We start from the raw sequence: 24167 nt of genomic DNA on the forward strand, positions 1-24167 counted from the left end.
ATATCAAATGCTGTAGCTTTGCTGGTGCAAGGGACTTGCATGTTTTCATTGGGACTTCCATTTCTTCTCTTCCGTCCTGTGCCCTCCCATCAGCTCCAGAGGGTTGGGGGATTCTGCTGGTGGGCTTCTGGTGGCATAACATTGTCAACAACCCAGTGCAATTAAATATTGGATCACAACTAAAAGCTATAAAAAAATAAAGTCAAGAGTTGTTTGATATTTAAAATATTTTATTTCAAGATACAGCTTTGATTAGGAAATACATCTTTTTAATGAAAAAAACCTCTCTAATTTAGTGGGAGGAGGGAGAATGAAGAGACTGTAAGATAGGCTGAAGAAGAATAAACTAAATTTTAGAGAAAATGTGGCATATTGCAATATACCGTGTTTCTCATATTATAAGTCATGTCTTATATTAATTTTTTCCTGAAAAAAACACAGCATGCCTTATTTTCAAGGGATGTCTTATTTTTTAATTAAGTACCGGTACCGGTACCTGTACAGTCCACAGACCTGCTCCCACCGGGTCTTTGCGCGCGGCAGGCAGAAGCTGCAGCCGGGTCCTGGGGCTGCGCGCGCGGCAGGCAGAGGCTGCAGCCGGGTCCTGGGGCTGCGCGCGCGGCAGGCAGAGGCTGCAGCCGGGTCCTGGGGCTGCGCGCGCGGCAGGCAGAGGCTGCAGCCGGGTCCTGGGGCTGCGCGCGCGGCAGGCAGAGGCTGCAGCCGGGTCCTGGGGCTGCGCGCGCGGCAGGCAGAGGCTGCAGCCGGGTCCCGGGTGTCCGCGTGCAAAGGCTGCAGCCGGGTCCTGGGGCTGCGCGCTGAGGCTACAGCCAGGTCCCGGGTGTCCGCGCGCGGAGCGCAAAAGCTACAGCCGGGTCCTGGGGCTGCACGCGCTGCGCGCTGAGGCTGCAGCCAGGTCTCGGGGGTTAACGCGGCAGCAGCAACCCTTCTTTGCCACAGACCTTCTTCCACCACCCGGTACGGCTTATTTTCGAGGTATGCCTTATATTTTTCCACCTCAGGAAAATCCTGCCATGCCTTATTTTGTAGGGATGCCTTAAAATATGAGAAACACGGTATTTACCGTAAGCAACAGTAGTTAGAAGTATAATTGTTTAAGAATGATCATAGATTGCCTACCTTCTTATAGCATAATCTTTAGTTCATAGCACTGCTATCAAGTTCATTATTAATACAGTGGCATTAGTTTGAAAGGGGCTCTCTAATGCAGTTTGAAAAAGTTTATAGGTCTTGTGAGAGTTGTTTGCTTGGTATTGCATTTCATGTAGGATGACACAACTTCAGCATGCTTGTGAACAAGACTAGGGATACTTTTAGAATATAGCCTTGCTGGTCTCACATCTGCAAATATGTTAATTTTAGAGGTTTGTAAAGTGAATGTAGTATCATTTAGTCATTTGCTACAATTTAAGTATAGTAGTTTAACTAGCAATCTTGACAATGACTTAGTAATATCATTTACTGTTTGGGAAAAGTTCATTGTAGTAATTGTAGCAAATATTTAGTTATTTTAACACACTGTAATTTTAAAATAATTTTAAATTCAATGCAGATGACATTCCTGCTTGTATTCATGATTGATTGATTGATGGTGAGAAGGGTAATACCATATCATATGGGTCACTTATCTAGACATGTACGTAAAGGCCAGTGTTATATTAAATCTGCTATTTTAGCCGTGCCATACATACATGATAAAAATAATGTGTTTGGCATTCATTCCTTAACACTCTTGACAGGGTAGTGTAAATATACCTGAAGGAGTGTCTCCACCCCCATCATTCAGCCTGAGGTTTAGTGCTGAGGGCCTTCTAGCAGTTTCCTCCCTGTGAAAATTGAGGTTACAGGGAACCAGGCAGAGGGCCTTCTCAGTAGTGGCACCTGCCCTGTGGAACGCTTACCATCAGATGTCAAGGAAATAAACATCTATCTGACTTTTACAAGACATATGAAGGCAGCCCTATTTAGGGAAGTTTTTTAATGTCTGATGTTCTATTGTGCTTTTAATTCTGTTGGGAGCCTCCCAGAGACTGGGGAAACCCAGCCAGATGGGCAGGGTATATTATTATTAGCCCCCACCTATTTGCGGTGCAGTCTGGACACAGTGAGAACTAGGCCTAAGTCCTTGGTTTGCTGTAGAGAGCGTGAGCTTGTGCTTCTGCTAATGTTTTCTACACAATATTAAACGTGCAAAATACAATACCTTTTATAATCACTTAAACCTATAAAAGCATATAGCATATTAAATTTCCTTTGTCATCAAAATAAAATTGCTTTTGTGAACTTAGTATTTTAAATGTTTGACTTAGTCTGTTGCTGTAACACTGTTTACCTCAGTTAAAAGCTCAAGTGATTGTAACATTATCAGTGACTAAACAGGAAAGGTTATATTTAGCCATGCACTCATTTAAGATCTGTAGTATGTCTGAAAGTGTAATAAAGCTATCAGGATTGCTACAAACAAAATTCTTTCTACTTGCACAATAGTTTTTCCCCTGATCCTGGGTGAGAGGAAAATACATCCCAACTATTGAAATTAAAATGGGAAGTTAATACTTAAATTTACTTATTGAAGAGTATTTTTAAAAGGTGATACTTTAATTAAAGTATAATGATTGCGGTACTCAGAATACTTAAAAGTTTCAGAATTATCATTTCCTAACATCATATAGAATACTAAAATCTGAATTTTCTTCAGTGTTTTTTTATCCTGTTGGGGACAGATGTCCTCGGTGCTCTGAGCAACACTGAAATTAACAACATTTATATTGATCTGCAAAGAATAGCCAACTGTGCTGCAGGAATCACTCCGTGATCCACAATGTATCTGAAGCTGTCACAGCTCTGGAATCACTGTTAAGTAAAACAAACTGGGAGTGTACAATTTTATTCAGAGAACAGCTAACACCCTTTTTTTTTTGCTGATGACCATATAATATTTGCTAATGATTCTATGTAAGTGGAAAGGCAAATGCAGCAGCTGGTGAAAAAGATGACATAAAGTCAGACTGGAAAGGAAGATATTGAAAACAAAATCATGACAATTGCCTGAAAAGTCTTGTTAAAATCAGTGTTGAAGAAACAGAGAAAGTTAAAAGCTATATCTTGGCTACAACAAACACATTTGACTGGAAGGGCAATAGCAGCATAAGAAAGATGGTATGGACCAGCTTTAACAGATTTTAATTGCATGATGATGAGTTTCCAGTGAAGACTTTAAAATATAACTTTACAGCAAAACTATCATGCCTAGTGTGATAAATTTCCTGGAATAGGTGTTGTATAGGTTATCTATACTATAGTAGCTGTACAAGCATATGTGCGTTAGTCATATGGCTTACTTTCAAAAGAGCAAGTAGATTTCCTTCCCTTAATATATTTGATCTTGAGAGATCAAAAGCTTCTGCTTGGCAAACCTAAAATGCTTTGGGCCAATCCAGTGGCAAATAGAATATAACATTGATTGTATCAAGGGAAAAACAGGTTAGGATGAGTTGGATATGGGCAATTCCTCTGCTTACAGTGCTCATCTGATTTTAGGTATTAATTTCATAAAATGAAGGTTTTAATACTAGAAAATCTAAAGAGTGGAATTCAAAACTTTTATTCACACAAGTCTCCACCTTTCACTATTTCATTCTGCAGCCTCTACGTGCCCCAAAATCTGTTCCAGAGGGTCCCACAACTTCCAGAGCAGACTTTGAGGATGTGGGGGTTGTAATGGAGAGGAGTGGAATGTGAAGTCTTACTGTACAAGTGGAATGGACTTGGGCCCTTCCAGCTCTACACTTTTATGATTCTGTGGAAGGAATCTGTTCTGCATGTGCACAGACATTGTTGGATACAACCTTAAGTGCAACCTGTAATGCTTCTAAGATTGATAGACTTGATTTATGTTTACATGGGTCTATTTGTAAAGAAAGCTTATCCAAGCAATACTAGTTTGCTTTTATATGATTGAAACTCATACTGATTTGTGAGTGGAAAGACATCTTAAACCTTTTAATTCCCATGTATTCATTTACATGATTGTGCATGCTTCTTTTCCTATTGGTTTTCTTTGCACAATGTAATAATTCATATATTTAAGTGCTCTTGATTCTAGATTAGGGCATATGCTTGTTTTCTCCAAAAAATATATAGCAGCTGAGCAGGCATATGAAAGAACTGATCTGTGAGAGGAAAATAACTATCTATAACTCTTATTTGCCAACAGGTGGATACAAAGTAGCTAATATTTTACCTTAAAATATGGGGCAAGTGTCTTACTATATCATACTGAATCTCGGTCACACACAATGTTTTTGTTAAAGCAAAGACAACTTACTCATTTGGCAGTGTTCACTCTTGTCCTTGCAGATGAAACAACAGGAGGGATCAGGGGCATGTGGGATGTGCTATTCCTCAAGGAAGGGACACCAGGGAAAACCAGGACATTTTAAGTGCTGAGGCCTGTGGGGAAATCTGCTCAAGTTTGGGGGTGGGTACGTATTGCCTCTGACATTGTACTGATTGGGTGATGATGCATTATGGTTCTTCCACCTGGACCCATTTTAGGATGGGTCAATGGACGCATGGCTGGATGGAACTGAGAAGGAGCTCACCCATCACCTAGAAAATCCTATTACCTTTAGGAAGGTTCACATTGTGCTTTAAGAATCTTAGCAGTAGAGGCAATGCAATACCTTCCATAGAAAGAAAGCAGGCACCAATACATATATATTTATAAAACACACATGTATTTAGAAAGCATATTTTATAAAAATATTAAAAATTACTTTTGTAAGAATTTAAATCTTTTTGCTAATTTTGCATTTTCCCCTCCAGGAAGGAGAGAATTTATCCAAAGATTAAAACTTGAAGCAACGCTGAATGTGCATGATGGCTGTGTAAGTGATTTTTGTTGTTGTTGTTGTTTAAAAAGAATGCATGCTTGAACAAGAAATTAAGTAATGGTAACTGGCGTTTCCATGACAAGATGAACATGAGCTTCTAGTATTCCAAGTATATCTACTTTTTTATTTTTTCCCTACTGAAAATTTGTTGTTACAACACATTTTTAAAAACATGTTAGCACGTACAAGATTGTTCTTGTAAGTGTGGTAAGAATTTACTTCTACACCACCTTGTTCTTACTCAGGTGAGGGACCATATATTAAATAAGTCAAGGAACCAAGGAAATTAATTCAAAGCCAGCATCCAGGAGGGATCTAGCATTTATTATAGCTATTGCAATAGAGCAGAGCTCAACTTAACATGGTTGTTCTAGCCACTTAAGAAGAAGGTCTGACACAAGGAGCATCAGAACAAGGGATTTATAGGCACAGCATGCAAAGAGTTATAAACATCAAAACATAACATTCTTAAACATCCATCTACATGCATCAAGAAAAGTTACAGGTAATGGGATGTTTAACATGTAAGGCTCCTCTGCAATTACCTTGGGGTACCCCAAGTGCCCAGGTCATTTTGACCTCAAATGTTGCATTTATGTCACTGTTTCCCTGGCAACCAGACCTTTGGCTGTGTTCTCCTATCTCCCAAGAAGCTTCAAGGATAGCTGATTTTACACTCTACAGCGAACTTAAGATAGAATAACATCCTGGAGGGCTATTTGTGCCACTTTCAGGGTCAGATAGGAAAGGAATGCAGCATAGGAGTCATAAAATACAGGCACACAAAATCAAGCATAATACATTCTAGCCAAAGATTCAATGCAATTAATATTGGAACATTTTTAAAATAAAAAATTCTACCTCCTGGGTCTCTAATTCTTACATCACCAGGAATTATTCTTGTGGAATAAAGGTTTGTTGTGAACATGATAATTATTTTAATTTCCATACATACATTTTAAAGCAGGGGTCCCCAAACTAAGGCCCGGAGGCCGGCCCACGGACAGTCTGGGAATCAGCATGTTTTTACATGAGTAGAATGTGAGCTTTTATTTAAAATGTATCTCTGGGTTATTTGTGGGGCATAGGAATTGATTCATATATTTTTTTCAAAATATTGTCCGGCCCCCCACAAGGTCTGAAGGACACTGGACTGCCCCCCTGCTGAAAAAGTTTGCTGGCCCCTGTTTTAAAGAGTAATCAAAATATAAAAAATAATTTTGATATTTTCTTTTATCTCTAAAATTAAATTATCCCGTATGATCTTTCAACATAGACTTCATTATAGGAGAGTTTAGATATTCAGTGTTTTTATTCCGGTGATAATTGGTAAATGTCCCAGTGAAAACTACTTAATTTAGGCTGCAACCCTATGCATACAGGGTGGATTCCAACATTATTTGAGTGGATGTCTGTTCCACTCAGGCATGGACATTGTCGGATACAATTCTTACTCCATTTTTGTCCCTGGCCTTGCCTGCCGCTTTTATGTGGCCCCTGAAAGGTTGCCCAGAAGGGAATGTGGCTCTTGGGTTGAAAACCTTCCCCCACCTCTGTGATATGTGATGTTCTGTGGTGGCATGAACCAAAGAGACTGCAAGTGTGTGAGAGAAGTACTGCTCATACAGTTGAATATACAGGTGTGCAAGTCCTTATACAAAGTATATGCATAATTAGCTGAGCTGTGTTGTTTTCTGGTAAAGTTAGATAGATAGTTTGCATCTTAACATTGTTCACCCCTTCTTTGGATTTTAATTATTGTGTTAAATACTTGCTTACAGGTGAATACAATATGCTGGAATGATACAGGAGAATATATTTTATCTGGATCTGATGATACTAATCTTGTAATTACTAATCCATATAGTAGAAAGGTAAGATGATCTGCTGTCCCTTTATCAATTTTTCTGAATAGTCAAAATGTTATTAATTTTTTTGTAATTGAAAGCTCTGTTTTTTGTGACATTGCATATATCATGGATTGCTTGATTATTCTTTCAAAACAGTACATCTGTCCTGCGTAGGAGAGTTGCCACAAAACATATTAAGTCCACCAGTTCTGCACAAATAGTTTTCAATATTATCTTGATACCATGATTTCTGCCTTATATTGTCTCACCGCCCATCACCACCTTGCACTGTACTATTATATTGTAGTGTAGTTACTAGAGCTGTGCATTGGTCAAAGCCTTCAGTTATGAAATTACCTGGGTGGTGTAGAACCATCCAGAGTGTGGTTTACCTTTTTGGTCCAGAGGGTCAGATCCTCATCTGCCTCCATCCCTGCAGACCAGCTTTGACAGATGGCAGGATGACCCACATGTCCAAATTCTTTGTGCAGCACTTTCTGAGCACCTTACAGCCAGTGGGCAGTTCCGGGTGTGGGGCAGATGGGTGTTGTTTGGGGAAAACACTTTCAGGCCAGAGATGCCTTATCCCTGGTATAGAACAAGAGAGTGGATTACGAAGATAAAACAGTATGGTAGCCTGCTTTTTAGAATAAGGTGAGAAAGATAGGTGTGTGTATTGCTTAAGTAAAATGTTAAGCTAATAATCCTTGTTTTCTAGGTTTTAACAACCATTCGCTCAGGACACAGGGCAAATATTTTTAGTGCAAAATTTTTGCCATGCACCAGTGATAAACAGATCGTGTCATGTTCAGGAGATGGAGTCATTTTTTTTACCAATGTTGAGCAAGATGCTGAAACCAACAGACAGTGCCAATTCACGTGCCATTATGGAACTACTTATGAGGTACTGAAAATTAATATTTCTGTTGTATCTTATAACTATAAAGCCATGAGTGCTGACTATTGCTTATTTATTCTTTTTCACTCTCTGCAGTTTAATAACCTAAAGTTTGGCCCAATTAGATAATATGGTCCAAATTTTCTTGTTTACATTCACCTCCTATTATTTAAGAAGATTGCCAAGGCACAATTTTTTGTACCTTGCCTTTCAGTCTTCTATCTAGAGGACACCCATCTCCCAAAAACAATTTTTATACTATAAGGCAGTCTTATATTATCACATTAACACCCCTCAGCTTTCCATGAGGTGTGCAGGTGGGAGGCTATTTTTCAAGAAAATAATCTCAAACCTACTTGCATACACAAGTTGTAATATGGTACTTTGGATCCTGGCTTTTATTTTCAAGTGTTTAAGGCTGTTCCCATACAATTTGCTTATGTTTCAGATCATGACAGTCCCCAATGATCCCTATACTTTTCTATCTTGTGGAGAAGATGGCACTGTGAGATGGTTTGATACTAGAATCAAGACAAGTTGCACAAAAGAAGATTGTAAAGATGTAAGAGACACTTTTATAAGAGGGTGTGAATAAAGAGCTATATTGTTTTCAGAACCTGAGATCTCATGATCCTGGCCTGCTTTGGTCCTGATGCTGTGAAATCTAGTGAGGTGACCATGAACTATATGAAGGAAAAATATAATTTGATATTTTTGAAATATGTATTACTTATCTGGCATATCATAGTACTACTACAGATATGAAAAACTTGATTTGGTTTGAATTCAGCTTTTTATGAACTATTTGATATGTTACAGCACTTTGTTATGGAGCATCCTTAAACTCAATGATAATGTCAATCCAGCTATGAAAATAATCTACCAAATTCTTTGACTGTAATAGTAATAGGATTTATTTTTCTAATTTATACAGATGCATACCAAAAGAGTTGCTTCCAAGTATGCATTTTACTTAACTGTTTTACCTCATTTTTATAGGCCATACTCAGTATTGCTCCTTTTTATGTTGAAACTATTTGTGGTACTTAATCTCATTGCATTGCTCTTTACATCCAATTATCTGTATATAAATCTATTCTAGCCCAATCCTTTTAAAGTAGCTTAGGCAATCCCTGCCCCTTGTGATTCACTTTCTGGCCTCTTTTTATGAGAAAATTTTAGACAGATGAAAGCTTTGTGTTTACAGTTGCATGTTGATGTTACTAAACAATGCTTTTGTTTGCTTAGTCTTTCTATAGTGGCCATGCCCGTCTGTTGTCCAATAACATGCTTAAAATACATATTAACAAGGGCCAGAGTTAGCTTTTTCTAAAACACAACCATATTTTTTTTTCTAGGATTGTATTAGTTGGTGTGATTTAATGCCACTTGTTCTTGTACAGTTTAAACAAGTGCAATATTTTCCTTTTGTTGTAGGATATTTTAATAAACTGTAGGAGGGCAGCCACCTCTGTAGCTATCTGCCCTCCAATACCATATTATCTTGCAGTTGGTTGCTCCGATAGTTCAGTAAGAATTTACGATCGACGAATGCTTGGCACAAGAGCAACAGGTAGGACAAAACAGCTGACTTTTGAGTACCATAGTTGAATATTATAAGTTGTGATCCTCTTAATGAGAGTATTTAATGAAAAATAGATTTTCTGCATAAACGCAGAACTTCTCATAATTTTTAAATTTATACTCATGAAAACTTGTATCACACTTTAGAAGGTCTCCTGTAATGTGGACTGAAAAGAATTGATGTCCTAAAGTGATTTTGACTATGATTCAGAGGCATGTATGCACATTGGCATTATTTTATGTCCCATAGAGCAATTCTTCTCTCCAACCTGCTCTTTAAAATTGACCTTCTAAGAACAGTTTTCAGGTTTGCTACAAGAGCTGCTGGAAAGTCCAACTTAAGGGGAAAGTCCAACTTAAGGGGAAAAATGGATTCTCTCATTGAATAAATTTGAGTGGATTTGCACCCATGGTAAATAAATGAAGAAATTCTGCTGTTCTTTCCGTTTAGTGGTTTTAAGCAGTGGTCCTCAACCTTGGGCCTCCAGATGTTTTGAGACTACAATTCCCATCATCCCTGACCACTGGTCCTGCTAGCTAGGGATCATGGAAGTTGTAGGCCAAAAACATATGGAGGCCCAAGGTTGAGGACCACTGGTTTTGAGTATTAAGAAATGATGATGGTCTCAGTGTTCATGATGCTTTTCAGAGAGTATCAACAAAAGGGCAAGCCCTGGCCCTGAAGAACTGACAATCTAAAATTTGACATGGGAGGAATATTGAGGCAAGGATAATGGGAGAATATGAAAACAGTTCAATTACATGCATTTAGGCTTGATTTCAGTAAAGGATAATACCTTGAGTTGTGCACTTAATGTAGCTAAAAATGCCTAGAAAGGGCTGCAGAATGTGATTTATTATTGCTCTACTCTTTGTTAGAAATTATGAGGTGTGGAAAAAGCAGATGGCTTTATGGATAGGATAGAAAGTTTCCATAGGGAGAGTGAGGTTAATGTAAGTACTGTGGAATTATTTTATAGTCTCATTGTGATATTTCTGTTTAGATAAAATATTCTAACTGATATTAGTAAGTTTCTGTTTCCAAATACTGTACAGTACACTACATGATCCCAGTTGGAAATTATGTAGCCAACATGATAATGTACAACAATATTGCGTAACCAATCACATTGGATACATGGCCAGTTCGGAATGACAGCAGACAGCTTTTACTCTGAATTGGTGAATGCTTTCATTTCATTGTGTCCTCCAAAAATTGGCAAAGAGGAGGTGCAGTGTATGTGGCTTTAAATTGTAGCAAAATGGCAAGGGCATGACTGAGGTTTATAAAAGAATGCAGTGTGTAAAAAAATAGAGACATTTTAGGACTCATATACACAGTACAGCCATCCGTTGTGTGTAATTCACTTGTGCACCACCATGTATATGAGTGGTGCTAAGAAATAAAAAATTCAATTCAAACCTGGAAAGAGACCCTCCCCAGAGTCCTTGCAAAGAGACCCTCCCCAGAGCCATACTTGCCAAGTTGCTGTCAGAGAAATAAGGGACCGGGCCGGATATAGCAGACCGGAAGTAGCGCTGCCGCCATTTTGGAACTGGGCGGAGCATGCTCAGAAGTGACTTTTGATGCTGCTTTGCCCAGTTCAAAAAGGCCGCCGCGCCAGAAGTTGCACTGCAGCCATTTTGGAAATTGGCAGAGCAGCATCAAAAGTCGCTTCTGAGCATGCTCTGCCCAGTTCCAAAATGGCCGCTGCGCCAGAATAAACCGGGGGGAAACAAAAAAATCTGTTTTTTCAGCTAGGAACAGCTGGAAAAACGGGGATTTCCTGGGGAAAACGGGAGACTTGGCAGCTATGCCCAGAGCCTGAAGAGGATATCAATGAGGACGGAGGATGCCCCAAAGAGACTTGAGGTGTAGCAGGGCTTTGTTTACACTGCTCATCCTCTCCGCCTAACAGCTGATGTGGAGGGTAGTGCAGCAGCAGTAGCTGCTGTCCCATGCATCCTCCAGCTTCCTGCTGCCCCCAGAGCTTCAATTGTAGTTGTGGATGTTTTTGGATACAGTATTTTTGGTATGGATTGAAGAGAGAGTGGTAGAGAGGGTGTTTAGAGGGTGCTCTTGTCTCTCGTTTCTACTCAATTTCAGTTATGCACACGGGGTCTTGGATGGTAACTCCCCGTTTAAGTTGGTTGATGCCTGTACTTCTTTAGACAATTCATAGTTAGCTTTCACTACCACAAAATGTGATGACCAGGGTGGCCAACTTCCAAGAGACTGTGATCTACTCACAAACTGGCAGTGATCTACCCCATTTTTTTGGGTTCAGGTCAAAGTTGTTGTTGTTTTAGGATGGAAAGCAATGCTTTTCGGCGATGCAGGGCAAAGATGTAGAGCTTTTTTGTAGGATCTACCAGTTAGGGGGGGCGCCATGCAGTCGCGTCTGCCGGCCCGCCGGCCGCCCCACCCGCCACGCAGCAAGCCCGCCCGCCATGCAGCATCGCCCTCGTCGACCGTGCTGCGCCCTGAGCATGGCCGCCCGCCCGCCGCGCTGGAAAACGGGGTGGCGGCGGGCGGCGGAGGGATCCGTAGCACAACGGCACCAGGGCGCCAAAGGTGCTTAAGACGGCCCTGCTACCAGTCATCTACCACAGACGTCCAGTGATCTACTGGTAGATCACGATCTACCTGTTGGACATGCCTGGTTTAGACCATCCAATTTGGATAGCTTTAAAAAGGGATCAGAAAGATCATGTTGTAGAAGGCTCATTTGTAAAAAGGCCAAACTCTCTTTCAGTTCAGCACTGGAAAGGAATAATTAATATATATATTAGAGTATGTGTAATGGAAAATTAATTCAATTATTTTTTAATGTAGGTAATTATGCAGGCCGGGGTACCACCGGATTAGTGGCACGTTTTGTTCCTCCCCATCTGAACAACAAATCCTGTAGGGTAACATCTCTATGCTACAGTGAAGATGGGCAAGAAATTCTTGTGAGCTATTCTTCAGATTATATATACTTGTTTGATCCCAAGGATGACACAGCTAGAGAACTTAAAGTTCCATCTTCAGATGAAAGAAGAGAAGAAGTAAGTGTTCCACAGTTACTGGTGTTAAAATGATTTTGAAGACAAAAGAGAGTTAATATGTAATGCTAAGCCAAGCCATAGTTTAGCATAAAGACAGACCCCAGGAAAGGAGATCGTTGCCATTTTGCTTCTCTAGTTTATTATAATTTATTGAATTTATATACCGCCCTATACCCGGCGGTCTCAGGGTGGTTCACAGAACAAAAAATAGCAGTTTCCCGGCTTTTGCAATGCGTTGAGCTAATCTGTGGTTTGGATTACTATGTTGTCCAAACTTGGACTTGTAGTTTGTCTCACTCCAGATAAACCACCTACCAGGTTTGAACAACATGCCAAGCCAAACTATGGCTTAGTTCACAGCACTGCAGCAGCAGGACTGGAGGAACAAAACTCCCACTAAGCTATGATTTGGCTTAGAATTATGTGCAAATCATTTCATTAGCTGTACTGGAAAATGTTTATTATTTAAAAAGGTGCTGTGTCTTAGTGTCATTCTAACTACAGTGGTACCTCAAGTTACAAACGCCTGAGGTTACAAATGCTTCAGGTTACAAACTCCACTGACCTGGAATAGTTACCTCGAGTTGAGAACTTTGCCCCAGGATGAGAATGGAAATCGTGTGCCGGCGGCACAGCAGCAGCAAGAGGCCCCATTAGCGAAAGCATGCCTCTAGTTAAGAACAGTTTCAGGTTAAGAACGGACCTCCAGAACGAATTAAGTTTGTAACTAGAGGTACCACTGTACTTCTTTATGTAAGATTGTTTGAAACAAGACACCAGTATAATTTCAATGTTAGGTTATTAGATAGATATTTTGCTTGTAGATTCAAATTCAGCTCCTACTAAGCTGAGCAAAAAATTTCAATTCTATAGTGTTAAATCGTGATCAAATTACAAATAAAGCTGGGAGGTTTCTCATTTGCCATGGTGTTTTGGTATTCTGAATATCTTCAGATGTAAACCTGTCAGTCTGTTCCAAGCTATGGCTGCAAAAACTTTCTGGACCAGTTTACCAATATGTAATTCTACTCTAGCTATAGAAGCAGCCATGTGTTGATAACAGAATGTTTCCTTGAAAACAGAAATAGCAACATGAAGAGTTCATCTGGCACTATATGTGAGAATCCATCAATGATATTACCCCTGCTCCAAAAAGTGTCCTGTCCCACAAGGAAGTCTGTGTTGTTAGCAAGCTATATGTAAACTCTGAAGTTTTCTTTTAAAATATAGAAATGTTGATATAAAAAAATAGTTTATTAAATGTCTCCTCCCCACTGCCAATAATATTGATTCAGATATTTCAATAAATTCTACAAAATGTGATGGCTAGAATTCAAAAGAACCACACTAGTTTCACATGCCCTAGGACTTACATTTATTAAAAAATTGCCACACCACATAATCTAAATACCAATTCTTACTTTTGAAAGTAAGAGAAGTGGGATCCTGAGGTTCATTTAGTCCAAGCTCCTGCAATGCTCAACTAAAGCATCCATGGCAGATGGCCACCCAAGCTTTGCTTAAAAACCTCCAAGGAAGGAGAGCCCACAACCTCAAGAGGGAGATCATTCCACTGTTGAACAGCTCCTACTGTCAGAAAGTTTTTCTGATGTTTAGTTGGAATCTCCTTTCTTGTAACTTGAAGCCATTAGTTCGGGTCCTAGCCTCCAGAGCAGGAGAAAAAAAGCTTGCTCCATCTTACATGCGACAGCCATTTAGATATTTGAAGATGGCTATCATATGTCTTCTCAGTCTTCTTTATTCCAGGTTAAGCGTACCCAGCTCCCTCAACCATTCCTCATAAGGTTTGGCTTCCAGAGACCCTTGATCATCTTGGTCGCCCTCTGCACACGTAGCATGACAAGAATGTGAACTGGTGAGCCTTGAGCTTGAGTGTGCCCCTTTTCCCGCTTGCTGTGGTGTAGCTCTGAGGAGGAGTTTGGAAGGTTTCACTTCCAGTTTTGCTTCACTACAGCTTATCATGTGGACTGAACTTCTGAAATATGGTTAATGTTTCTTTGAAACAAGCCAACTTTTCACCACTGATTTCAAGTTCCAGTGACATGTCAGGCTGTGGTTAAGGAAGAACAGGAGCAAAAGTTTCTGAACCCCTCACAGCTGTACCAGGGGAGTGGGGAGGAAGGGAGTTAGAGGCTCACTGCAGCTCATTCACATCATGCTAAACTATGACTTAGCAGATGGGTACCCAATGTGCTCTTCAAGTCTCAGCCAGCACAGCTAGTGGTCAAGGATGATGGTAGCTAGCAATATTAGGGCACCATGTTGGTTGTTAGCATGATACATGAACACTGCCAATATTTTTATTATGTATGACTAAGTGAAAATAACCCATTTCTTAGCTCCACTTCAGTGTAACTATCATGTGCTTACCTGATCTTCTGAATATCCAAATGTTCCACATGGCTGAATCTGGACTGAAAATTCCAGCAGTGTTGCAGGTGTAGCTGGTGAAAGCTATGTTAACTGATCTCTTGTTTCAACTAGTATTTACATTTAGACTAGGACCTAGTGGGTTCTATTCAGGTGTCTAAAATGTCTGGTCTGCTCATGTGCTGTGGTCAACTGCTGATACTCTCCTCTGAGTGTCCCTGCTGCTAGAGTCCCTGGCCGTCAGCTGTGACATGGGCATTGTTGGTTGTGGTGTCCTTTTGGTGCCAGGCAAATACTGTTTTTGTCTCCCAGCCCTTAAAAAAAAGAAAGAACTGAATTATGTTGGTCCTTCTGCTGCTTTTGATTTATTATTGGGATCTGGTACACATGTGTTTCATGTTCAAACTCTACCTCTGAGGATAAGGAAAGATGCAAAATATGCTATAATGTGATATGTACCTTGAGCATAAGATCTGCATGTTCAGGACACAGTTCCACTTCTGCAATTCAGTTTTATAGCTTCCCCAGATATATACAATTGTATTAAAAATATCTGAATATTTTGGAACATTAAAATATGTGTTCACTGTTGCCATACTACCTTGGTCATCTTCTTTTGATTATCATCCGTACCTAAAGAGACTTACTAGAGCTGCAAAAAACAAGTTTATCCTTCATTCTTGACAGGGCTGAGAGTATAAAAAAATTGCTGACAACTAAGTTTTAGTGAAATAATTTAGTGAAATAATTAAGGCATTCAATCCTTTACCCACTTACGTGGAATTAAACTCCATTCTCAAGTTTCAATCAAGATTCTGTTTAGGCATTTTCTATACCTATCTATCTATTTTCTCATTTATGAACTTTTGAAAGTCCATAATAAAAAAATATTGAAGTGGTTTACATAGAAGCAATAAAAATGCAACACCCACTAAAATTTTCTTAAAACATAAAAACAAAATGCAATAGACAAATAGAAACTGAATAGACAAATAGAACTGAATGGTATACAAATAACAATAACTGTATTGTAACTGTGTTTACATAGATTACTTCACCTCATATGACATAGCAGACTGAAGGGTTTTGCAGTGGCCAAATCTGATTTGTGATCCATGGATGCAAATTAAATATATGTACAAACATTTTTCTCTGGCAGATGTATACCTTAAATATTAGGCATATTAAATATGTATTACTGTATATTTTATTTCATTTAAAATATTTTATCCTAGCTTTTCAGCCAAAGACATTATCACAAGATAAATAAAACTGTCGATAATATAAAATCTCAGCTGTCTTACAGTTTGATACAGCATGTAGAAGATCCCTCCCTCTCCCACCCAAGTGGGTAAAAGTCTGAGTACCCCTAAAGTACTTGAATACAGAGCAGTTCAGATCCATTACGACTGCACTGGCATAGTTTGTTTCCTAAGCTATATTAGTAATTGAAGCAGATTCACCAGATCAACTAATTTGAGAAAATATTTAGCCAAAATTTTTGGATTCTTGCACTCAAAAAATGAAAATTTCATCTTTGGTTTAATATTTTTTACCTTTTCAGCTTATCCTATATAATAAAGTGCAAGTGTCTTTGTGTCCAGTATTCCCTGTGTCCCTGGGTTTGCGCTACTGCGCATGTGCCCCACGGACACAGGGATTGGATGCAGAGACTGCACGCACGCACACACACACACGCTCTCCCCACCCCTCTGCCAACCGCCGCTCCCGGCCGGACAAGCGCCTCACTGCGCGAGAAGGCGGCTGCTTCCTTTGCCGCCACCGCAGAAAGAGGCCAAATCGTGGCCTTCTCCTGGGCGCCCGCTGCCCTGCTGGGCTCAGCGGAGCGCCCCGTCGAAGCGGTGGCCGTGGGAGGGGCCAGCCAGTCCCCCCCACGCGCCGCCACCGCCAAAAGAGGCCAAATCGCGGTCCCCTTGGCGTCCGCTGGCCAGCTGGGCTCAGCGGAGCGCCCCAACGAAGCGGCGGCCATGGGAGGGGCCAGTCGCCCCCCCACACGCCGCCGCCGCCAAAAGAGGCCGAATCGCGGCCTTCTCCTGGGCGCCCACCGGCCAGCTGGGCTCAGCAGAGCGCCCCGACGAAGCGGCGGCCGTGGGAGGGGCCAGCCCCCCCACACACGCTGCCGCCGCCAAAAAAGACTGAATGTTCTAGCGCCTGTTTATTAAACGGGCTGAATGACACTAGTTACAGAAATAAAATGTTTACATCTTAAATGCCCCTCTTATCATTATTTTTCTAGTTACGGCAGCCTCCTGTCAAACGACTCCGACTAAGAGGAGACTGGTCAGATACTGGACCAAGAGCAAGGCCTGAAAGTGAGAGAGAAAGAGATGGTAATATCTTGTCTTTTGTAGCTTGATTTCAGTTCAAAATCTGAATCCGTGAATAACAGATTATTCTGTTATTCATTTCTGGGATTTATGTTTTAAAAATAGTATTTCTAGCTAAAAGTGAACACTGGTTAGTCAAAAAATAAATAAATAAATCCTTCCAGTAGCACCTTAGAGACCAACTAAGTTTGTCGTTGGTATGAGCTTTCATACCAATGACAAAATTAGTTGGTCTCTATGGTGCTACTGGAAGGATTTTTTAAATTTTGTTTTGACTTTGGCTTGGCAGACCAACACGGCTACCTACCTGTAACTGATTAGTCATATAGTGGCACCTTGTTTTACTTGAAGCAGTTCCTCACTACTGAAATAAATTTGGTATTCTCTTGCCACCAACAGGAGGATAGAGGAATTGCCACTTGAAAGCTTGTGTACAGGTCATGAAATTACTCAGCTGGGATCACTTTTCCCTACAGACAATGAGTCAAGCACTACAACTCTTGGCTGAAGCAATTATAGCAGAGAAGGCTTTTTCCTCACCCCCTTTTTTCTTTGTAATACTGTACTAATTAGGTATGATCAAACAGCTGAAAAAATGAAACCAGCAAAGCCATACAGACTGGCTGTCTTTAAAAAGCACTAAAAGCATTTTAAAAATTTTGTTTTCAAAACCTAATAGTTTCTGAACAATGAAGAATGAGAAAACCAATATGTTGAAAAAACATATTGGGAAATGTTTTCACCTTTCAGAGATGTAAATATGCAAGATTTCAAGTAGCAGAAGGAAAAATGTACTGTGCTATTCACAGTAAAAGGATTGACACCTCTCTTTATATATAGGTGAACAGAGTCCTAATGTTTCATTAATGCAAAGAATGTCTGATATGTTGTCAAGATGGTTTGAAGAAGCAAGTGAAGTTGCACAGAGCAACAGAGGAAGAGGACGATCTCGATCTAGAGGTGAATGTTCTTAACTGCCTTCAGCATGAAATGACAAGGGGATTTTTGAAATAAAAGGTAGTAATCAACATTTTTAAAAATGGCACACTTGGCATAGGAACATGAGAAAAGTCATCTGAATCAGGCCAATGGCCCATTTAGTCCAGCATCCTGTTCTCAAGGTGGCCAACTAGATGCTTATGAAAAAGACCAAAAGCAATACTCACCATTTGTGATTCCCAGCAACTGGTATTCAGATACACTGCCTCTGACTATGGAGGTAGAACCTAGCTATTGTTGTCTAGCCTAATAGCCATTGATAGCCTTATTGTCTTTGGATTTCCTTTCTCCTCAATCTTCCAGCTTCATCAGATATCTTAATTCTAGTGCTATGATGGGAACAAACTTTTCTCTAAACCAGAAAGCTTCAAATATTTCAACCTTCTTCACAGGGGACTTGCTCCACCCCCTTGATAATTTTTTTCCAGCTGTACAATATCCTTCATGAAATGAAGTGACAAGAAGTGAACACAGTATTCCAAGCACAGTAATATATAGGGTTGTAATATGTCCGGATTTTCCCAGACATGTCCTCTTTTTTGGGTTTAAAATGTCTGTCAGGGAAGATTTTTGGAATTTGGAAAAATGTCTGGGTTTTTTTTGACTACAAATCGACTGCTCTTGTGCAGAGTAGAAGTCTCATATAATGTATGTATCCCTGCATGTGTCATATATATTGTATATGTATATATTTCATCCTCTGTGGCATGCACACTTCAGTCTGCAATCTTATTTTTTTGATGTGCATCCGGGTCCTGCCGGTGTGCTTGGTGCCCGTTGTGTAGTAGCGGGCGGGCGGGCAACCCTATACCATATATTAGTATAATGGTATTCTGATATTAGCAGTTTTATTTTCAATTCCTTTCCTAATGATCCCTTAGCATGGAATTTGTCTTTCACAGCAGCAGCTTCACACTGAGTCAGCATCATAATTAAACTATCCACTACAACCCCAAGGTCTTGTTCCTGGTCAGTCACTCCAGCTCAGACTCCATGAGTGTTTATGAAATTAAGATTTATTTTTTTGATCCAGTGTGTATCACTTTACACTTGTTTATATTGAATTACATTTGCCATTTTACTGTCCATTCACTCAGTTTGGAAAGATCCTTTGGAGTTTATCATAATATTTTTTGTTTTAAACACTGAAGTATTGGGTACCATCAGCAAACTTTGCTATCTCACTGCTCACCCCTTATTTGAAGTTTCTGAATGTTAAAAGGTACAGGTTTGAAGTGGGAGGACTCCACTTTCTACATCATCCATTGGGAGACTATTCTATTATTCCTGCTCCCTGCTTTGAGTGATTTGACCCTCCTGATGTTCCCTTTCAACTTCCATTTTTTACCAATCCCCTAATTTTTGGGAAGTTTCCTCTTTTGAAGTCAAATGTGGTTTGTGTTGGATTTTCTTGACAATTGTCCATTTACATATATGTAAGTTCAATAGCAGTATGCTCAGCGTTTCCAGTTGGTTTAATGCAGAGTTGAAAGTGTACTGTGCTGAAGATATTCTTTGTTTCAAATATGATATGGTATGAAAGTCCTCTTTTGAAAAATAAAGTTGCGGTTTTTCTTTAAAGGTGGCACCAGTAGATCAGATGTCTCTGCTCCTGGCAGTGTCTTGGCAAGTGCTGAAACAGAGGCCACAATGGAAGTAGATGGTCCTGAACAGCTGCAATCATCGTCATCTACAGTGTCAGCTCAAGCTCCCTCAACATCTTCCTCGACTGAAAGCCCCCCATCTACTTCCTTGCTATCCTCTCCTGATAACGAACAAAGGCCATCTTTGGAGACCCCTGCACCTCCTACACTCCATCAGTCTGGTATGTTGAAATTAAAGTTTCCCTGTTTGAGCACTTAAAGTATCTCATCTATATAGGTTTGTTGAATGTGTGGAATTATGGAATTATTGTACCAATAATCAACTAAGTTGTGTATGTGGTGGTTGAGGAACCAGAAAGAAGACACTCAGGTGGAATTTAGTTGTATAAAGACTGCTATTATTTTAAATAGCCCTTCACTCAAAGCTCTGTGATGTTGGAGTTTGGCTGTAACTTGCTACAACACAGTCAGTTATCTGTTGTGATATGCCTCCCAAATGGCATGAAGCAAAATATCTAGTTCTCTGTCATCTATCATCAGGGCTCTCCCCCAGCATTTTAACATTTTTGAATATTACAGGAACCTTTCCGGAATTGCATCCTATTTGGTTGACAGTTTCCCCAGCCATCTGGGACTTAACTATTAAATTATTCTGACTATAGTTGCTTTGACTAGAAATAATACTGTTTTGCACAGGTAATGTATTAAAGCTGAAGTAACTCCATTTTATAACTTAAACTAGCAAGACTAGAAACTTTGGGTGGGATCCAAAAATGTGCTCAAGGGCTTGGATTGCCATATCACAAACTGCTTTTGAAAGATTCCTCTTTTGAAAAGTTGCTTGCTTTGTGGCATTGGGTTTACTGTTGAAGAAACATTAGTACAGTGGAACCTTGGGTTATGTACCCTCCTCCTTACGAACGCTTCGGGTAACAAGCTCCGCTAACCCGGAAGTAGGTGCTCCTGGTAGTGAACTTTGCCCCGGTATGCGAGCGGAAGGCCCTATTAGTGAAAGCGCACCTCATGTTAAGAACAGTTTTGGGTTAAGAATGGACCTCCGGAACGAACTAAGTTTGTAACTTGAAGTACCACTGGAAGAACAGTTTCGGGTTAAGAATGGACCTCCGGAACGAACTAAGTTTGTAACTGGAAGTACCGCTGTATAAAGACTCCTTTGACGCATGCAACTAATTGTGCTGTTCTTTGGGTTCTTGATCACTGCAGTTTGCACAGATATGTTAAGTAACCTTTCCAACAACTGTTATCTCTTTAATTGCGGTAAAACCATAGGCAAAAATTAAACAACACGTAATCATAGAGATTTTGGTTATAATAACACTTCATTTTGTACCACTTCTGCATCTGTGTTCATGCAGTTTGATACGTTTGCTGCCGTGATATAAATAGAAAGCACTGTCCAGGCCCCCTGCATCTCTTATACATGCTTGAATTGGGCTTTTCTACCTATAGAAAACCACAGAGCCTAGGGCTTGCTGATCTGAAGGTTGGCGGTTCGAATCCCTGCAACGGGGTGAGCTCTCGTTGCTCGGTCCCAGCTCCTGCCCACCTAGCAGTTTGAAAGCACGTCAAAAGTGCAAGTAGATAAATAGGTACCGCTCCAAGCGGGAAGGTAAATGACATTTCCGTGTGCTGCTCTGGTTTGCCAGAAGCGGCTTTGTCATGCTGGCCACATGACCTGGAAGCTGTACGCCGGCTCCCTCGGCCAATAACGCGAGATGAGCACTGCAACCCCAGAGTCAGTCACGACTGGACCTAATGGTCAGGGGTCCCTTTACCTTTACCTATAGATGTGTGCCAACTTATCTGTGCTCTGATGGCCATATCCTTTAGCAGTAGGAGATACAGTTTCTTATTTTTCAAAAAGGAAGAGCTCACAGTAGACCTATTTCCCTTCAGAAATGGAGTGGCATGTGTATAGCTTTGCTATTTGGATTGTTGGGAATTTCTCCTTCCAACATATGCCTTGGCTTCCTTTCTCAGTCTCTCTTTGCTGTTGTAAGAATACACTTTTTCAGACAAAAAACTGCAACTTTACCAAGTACAGTTATAGAGAATGGGAAAGAAATAAGGCTTCTAAAGTAAGTACTATAGGGAACTGGACTTCAGAACTGCAAGTTTTGCTTCGGAGGATGTACCAAGAGGAATAGTAGTGGAATTCTGCTCATTTCATTAGGCTGCTTCACACTTTACATTCTGTTTTACAATGTCACCCCATTATTTAATTATATGTTTTGGATTGCTTTAACTGTAAATTGTGTCAATTTTTTGGAAGCCGCTTTCAGGACAGAAATGATGTAGGCTTTTCTATCCTATATACAGTGCAGCACAGTATAAGGGAAGCTGTACAATTGTGTTTGAAAACTACTGTACATGGGGTATTTCTGTGCAGAAAAAAATGTCATGTATGAAGATGCAATAAAATTCAGATATTGAAACCCTACTACTGCCTGAAGCCCTGTAATTTTCAGGAATGAAACTGAAGGCTGAGAGATCAAGTAAAAGTTTGCATTTAATAAGCTGGGCAAAGGCTAATGAATGTAGGAGGCCTGTTAAGAGTCATGCTTCATTGTTCCCACATTCCTCAAATATATTGCATCCTTAGTCGCACTGGCATTTCCAAGTCAATCTAGTTGCTGGCTACTGCTCAACTGTGTGCCTCCTCCATGAGAGGTCTGGAGGGTGGCAACACGAGAATGGACCTTTTCTGCTCCCTATTAGTGGAATTCTCTTCTCAGGGAGGCTTGCCTGGTGCCTTCATTAATATATTTAGGTGCCAAGTGAAAATGTTTTCTATAACCAGATCTTTGGCTGATTAATAGTCTATGACCTTTTAAGTGTGTTTGTGTTATGGGGAAATATTGGTTTGTTTTTGTTTTATTCTGTATTTTGTGTTTTCATTTTATATTTTTATGTTATGAACTGCCCCATGATTTTCAGATGAAGGGTAGCATGCAAATTTGATTAAATAGTAATTAATAATAATAATAATAATAATAATAATAATAATAATAATGCTATTTTTGTGGTTCTTTGAATCCTGACCCTAGGTCTTCAGATCTTTCAGAGGAAAAATGTTTATAAATATATATGTAAAGAATAATTGCTATAGCAAATGGATTATAGAATGGTTTTCTCTTATTTTTACTTTTTTCTCAAACTGCTTTGCATGCTGATGCATAGTAGTCCTTTATGACTTTAAAGTAATGCTTCTTCAGTTATAAAATGGAGTTACTCCAGATAGTTATCAGATTTGTAAATGTTGAGGCTTTTACAAAGTTAAATTACTGTCTGTTGAGAAAGTAGCTATTAAGTGAATCTGGTTGCAACTTTTGTGTTCCAGAGGAGTTAATACCTTTGTGCTATACATTGTGTTTGCATGAAACATTGAACCATAGTATAATGCTGCATGGAGGAGTCTGAACAAACACAAGCAAAGGATTGAACACTCTCCACTTACTTCATCCTGCATGGACAAGAATGAATCATTGCAAGAGTTCAGTTTTAGGAAATCTCTGCATAGCATTATGTTCAAACCAGAGACATCAACTCTCGCTTGTTTAGTAAACCAGTTTCATAACCCATAGTTTGAAGTTGGCTTACTATTGATGTAAGAATTAAGAGACCCAGGGTGTAGATTTTGATTTTTAAAATGTTCCAATATTTATTTTATTGAACCTTTGGCTAGAATGTATTCGGCTTGATTTTCTGTGCCTGTATTTTATGACTCCTACGCTGCATTCCTTTCCTATCTGACCCTGAAAGTGGCACAAATGATCACGAATGATGTTTTGTTATATCTGTTTTGAGTTAGCACCAGGGTGAAATCTGACATCTCCTTGAAAGGTTCCGAGGAAGAGATAGGGACAAGAATGTCAACAACATTGTCTAGGCCTGGTTGCTAAGAAAACAGTGATAATGTAGGACATTTGAGACCCAAATGGCCAGAGCAGTTAGGGGCACCCCAAGGTAATTGCAGCTAATATGTGTTTTACCTCTCATGACCTGTAACCTTTCTTGTAGTATGTAGTATGTAGTATGTAGAAAGTTGTTTAGGAATGTTTTGATGTTTATGACTCTTTGTGTGCTGTGCCTTGTTCCGATGCTCCTTGTGGCAGACCTTTTTCTTAAGTGGCTAGAACAACCATGTTAAGTTGAGCTCTGTCCTATTGCAATAGTATCTAATAAAATCCAGGCCCTAACTGGATCTGCTGGAGCTTGCTGCAATTCACTTGGTTCTGTGTTTTATTTAAAAGCTGTTCCCTTACCTGGGTAATGAATAAGTGGTGTAGAAACAAATTCTTACCACACTGTGAAACTGACCAGAGTTTGGTTTAAAGCAGGACCTCTGGTTTAAATGCATTGCAGAGCAGAGATTCCTTAAAAGTAAAACTAAACTCTGACAATGTCCTCCTGTCAGACAAGAAGGGGTATGAGGGGAGCACAAAAATGTTTTGCTTAGGCTCATTCATGTAGTGCTGAACTATGTTTTATTGTTGCTTGTGAGCTAA

At 39.9% G+C, this 24167-nt stretch overlaps 1 protein-coding gene across 4 annotated transcripts in view; it reads left to right on the top strand.

Annotated features, from left to right (window-relative positions):
- The window catches only part of DCAF6 (DDB1 and CUL4 associated factor 6), a 51761-nt gene that overhangs the window by 4688 nt on the left and 22906 nt on the right, over positions 1 to 24167 (top strand). For 2 of the 4 annotated variants that reach the window (XM_035114415.2, XM_035114417.2), the window contains exons 2-10: positions 4846 to 4907; positions 6695 to 6787; positions 7482 to 7667; positions 8110 to 8223; positions 9099 to 9234; positions 12082 to 12296; positions 16945 to 17038; positions 17876 to 17995; positions 19617 to 19859. In XM_035114415.2, the coding sequence (XP_034970306.1) occupies positions 4846 to 4907; positions 6695 to 6787; positions 7482 to 7667; positions 8110 to 8223; positions 9099 to 9234; positions 12082 to 12296; positions 16945 to 17038; positions 17876 to 17995; positions 19617 to 19859 (1263 nt within the window). Of the gene's footprint in view, positions 1 to 4388; positions 4503 to 4845; positions 4908 to 6694; positions 6788 to 7481; positions 7668 to 8109; positions 8224 to 9098; positions 9235 to 12081; positions 12297 to 16944; positions 17039 to 17875; positions 17996 to 19616; positions 19860 to 24167 lie in introns of those variants that run through there. The other 2 variants (XM_035114418.2, XM_035114416.2) reach the window with 2 other exon arrangements.

Source organism: Zootoca vivipara, chromosome 4 (assembly GCF_963506605.1).
Source record: "Zootoca vivipara chromosome 4, rZooViv1.1, whole genome shotgun sequence".
Classification (NCBI taxonomy): domain Eukaryota; kingdom Metazoa; phylum Chordata; class Lepidosauria; order Squamata; family Lacertidae; genus Zootoca; species Zootoca vivipara.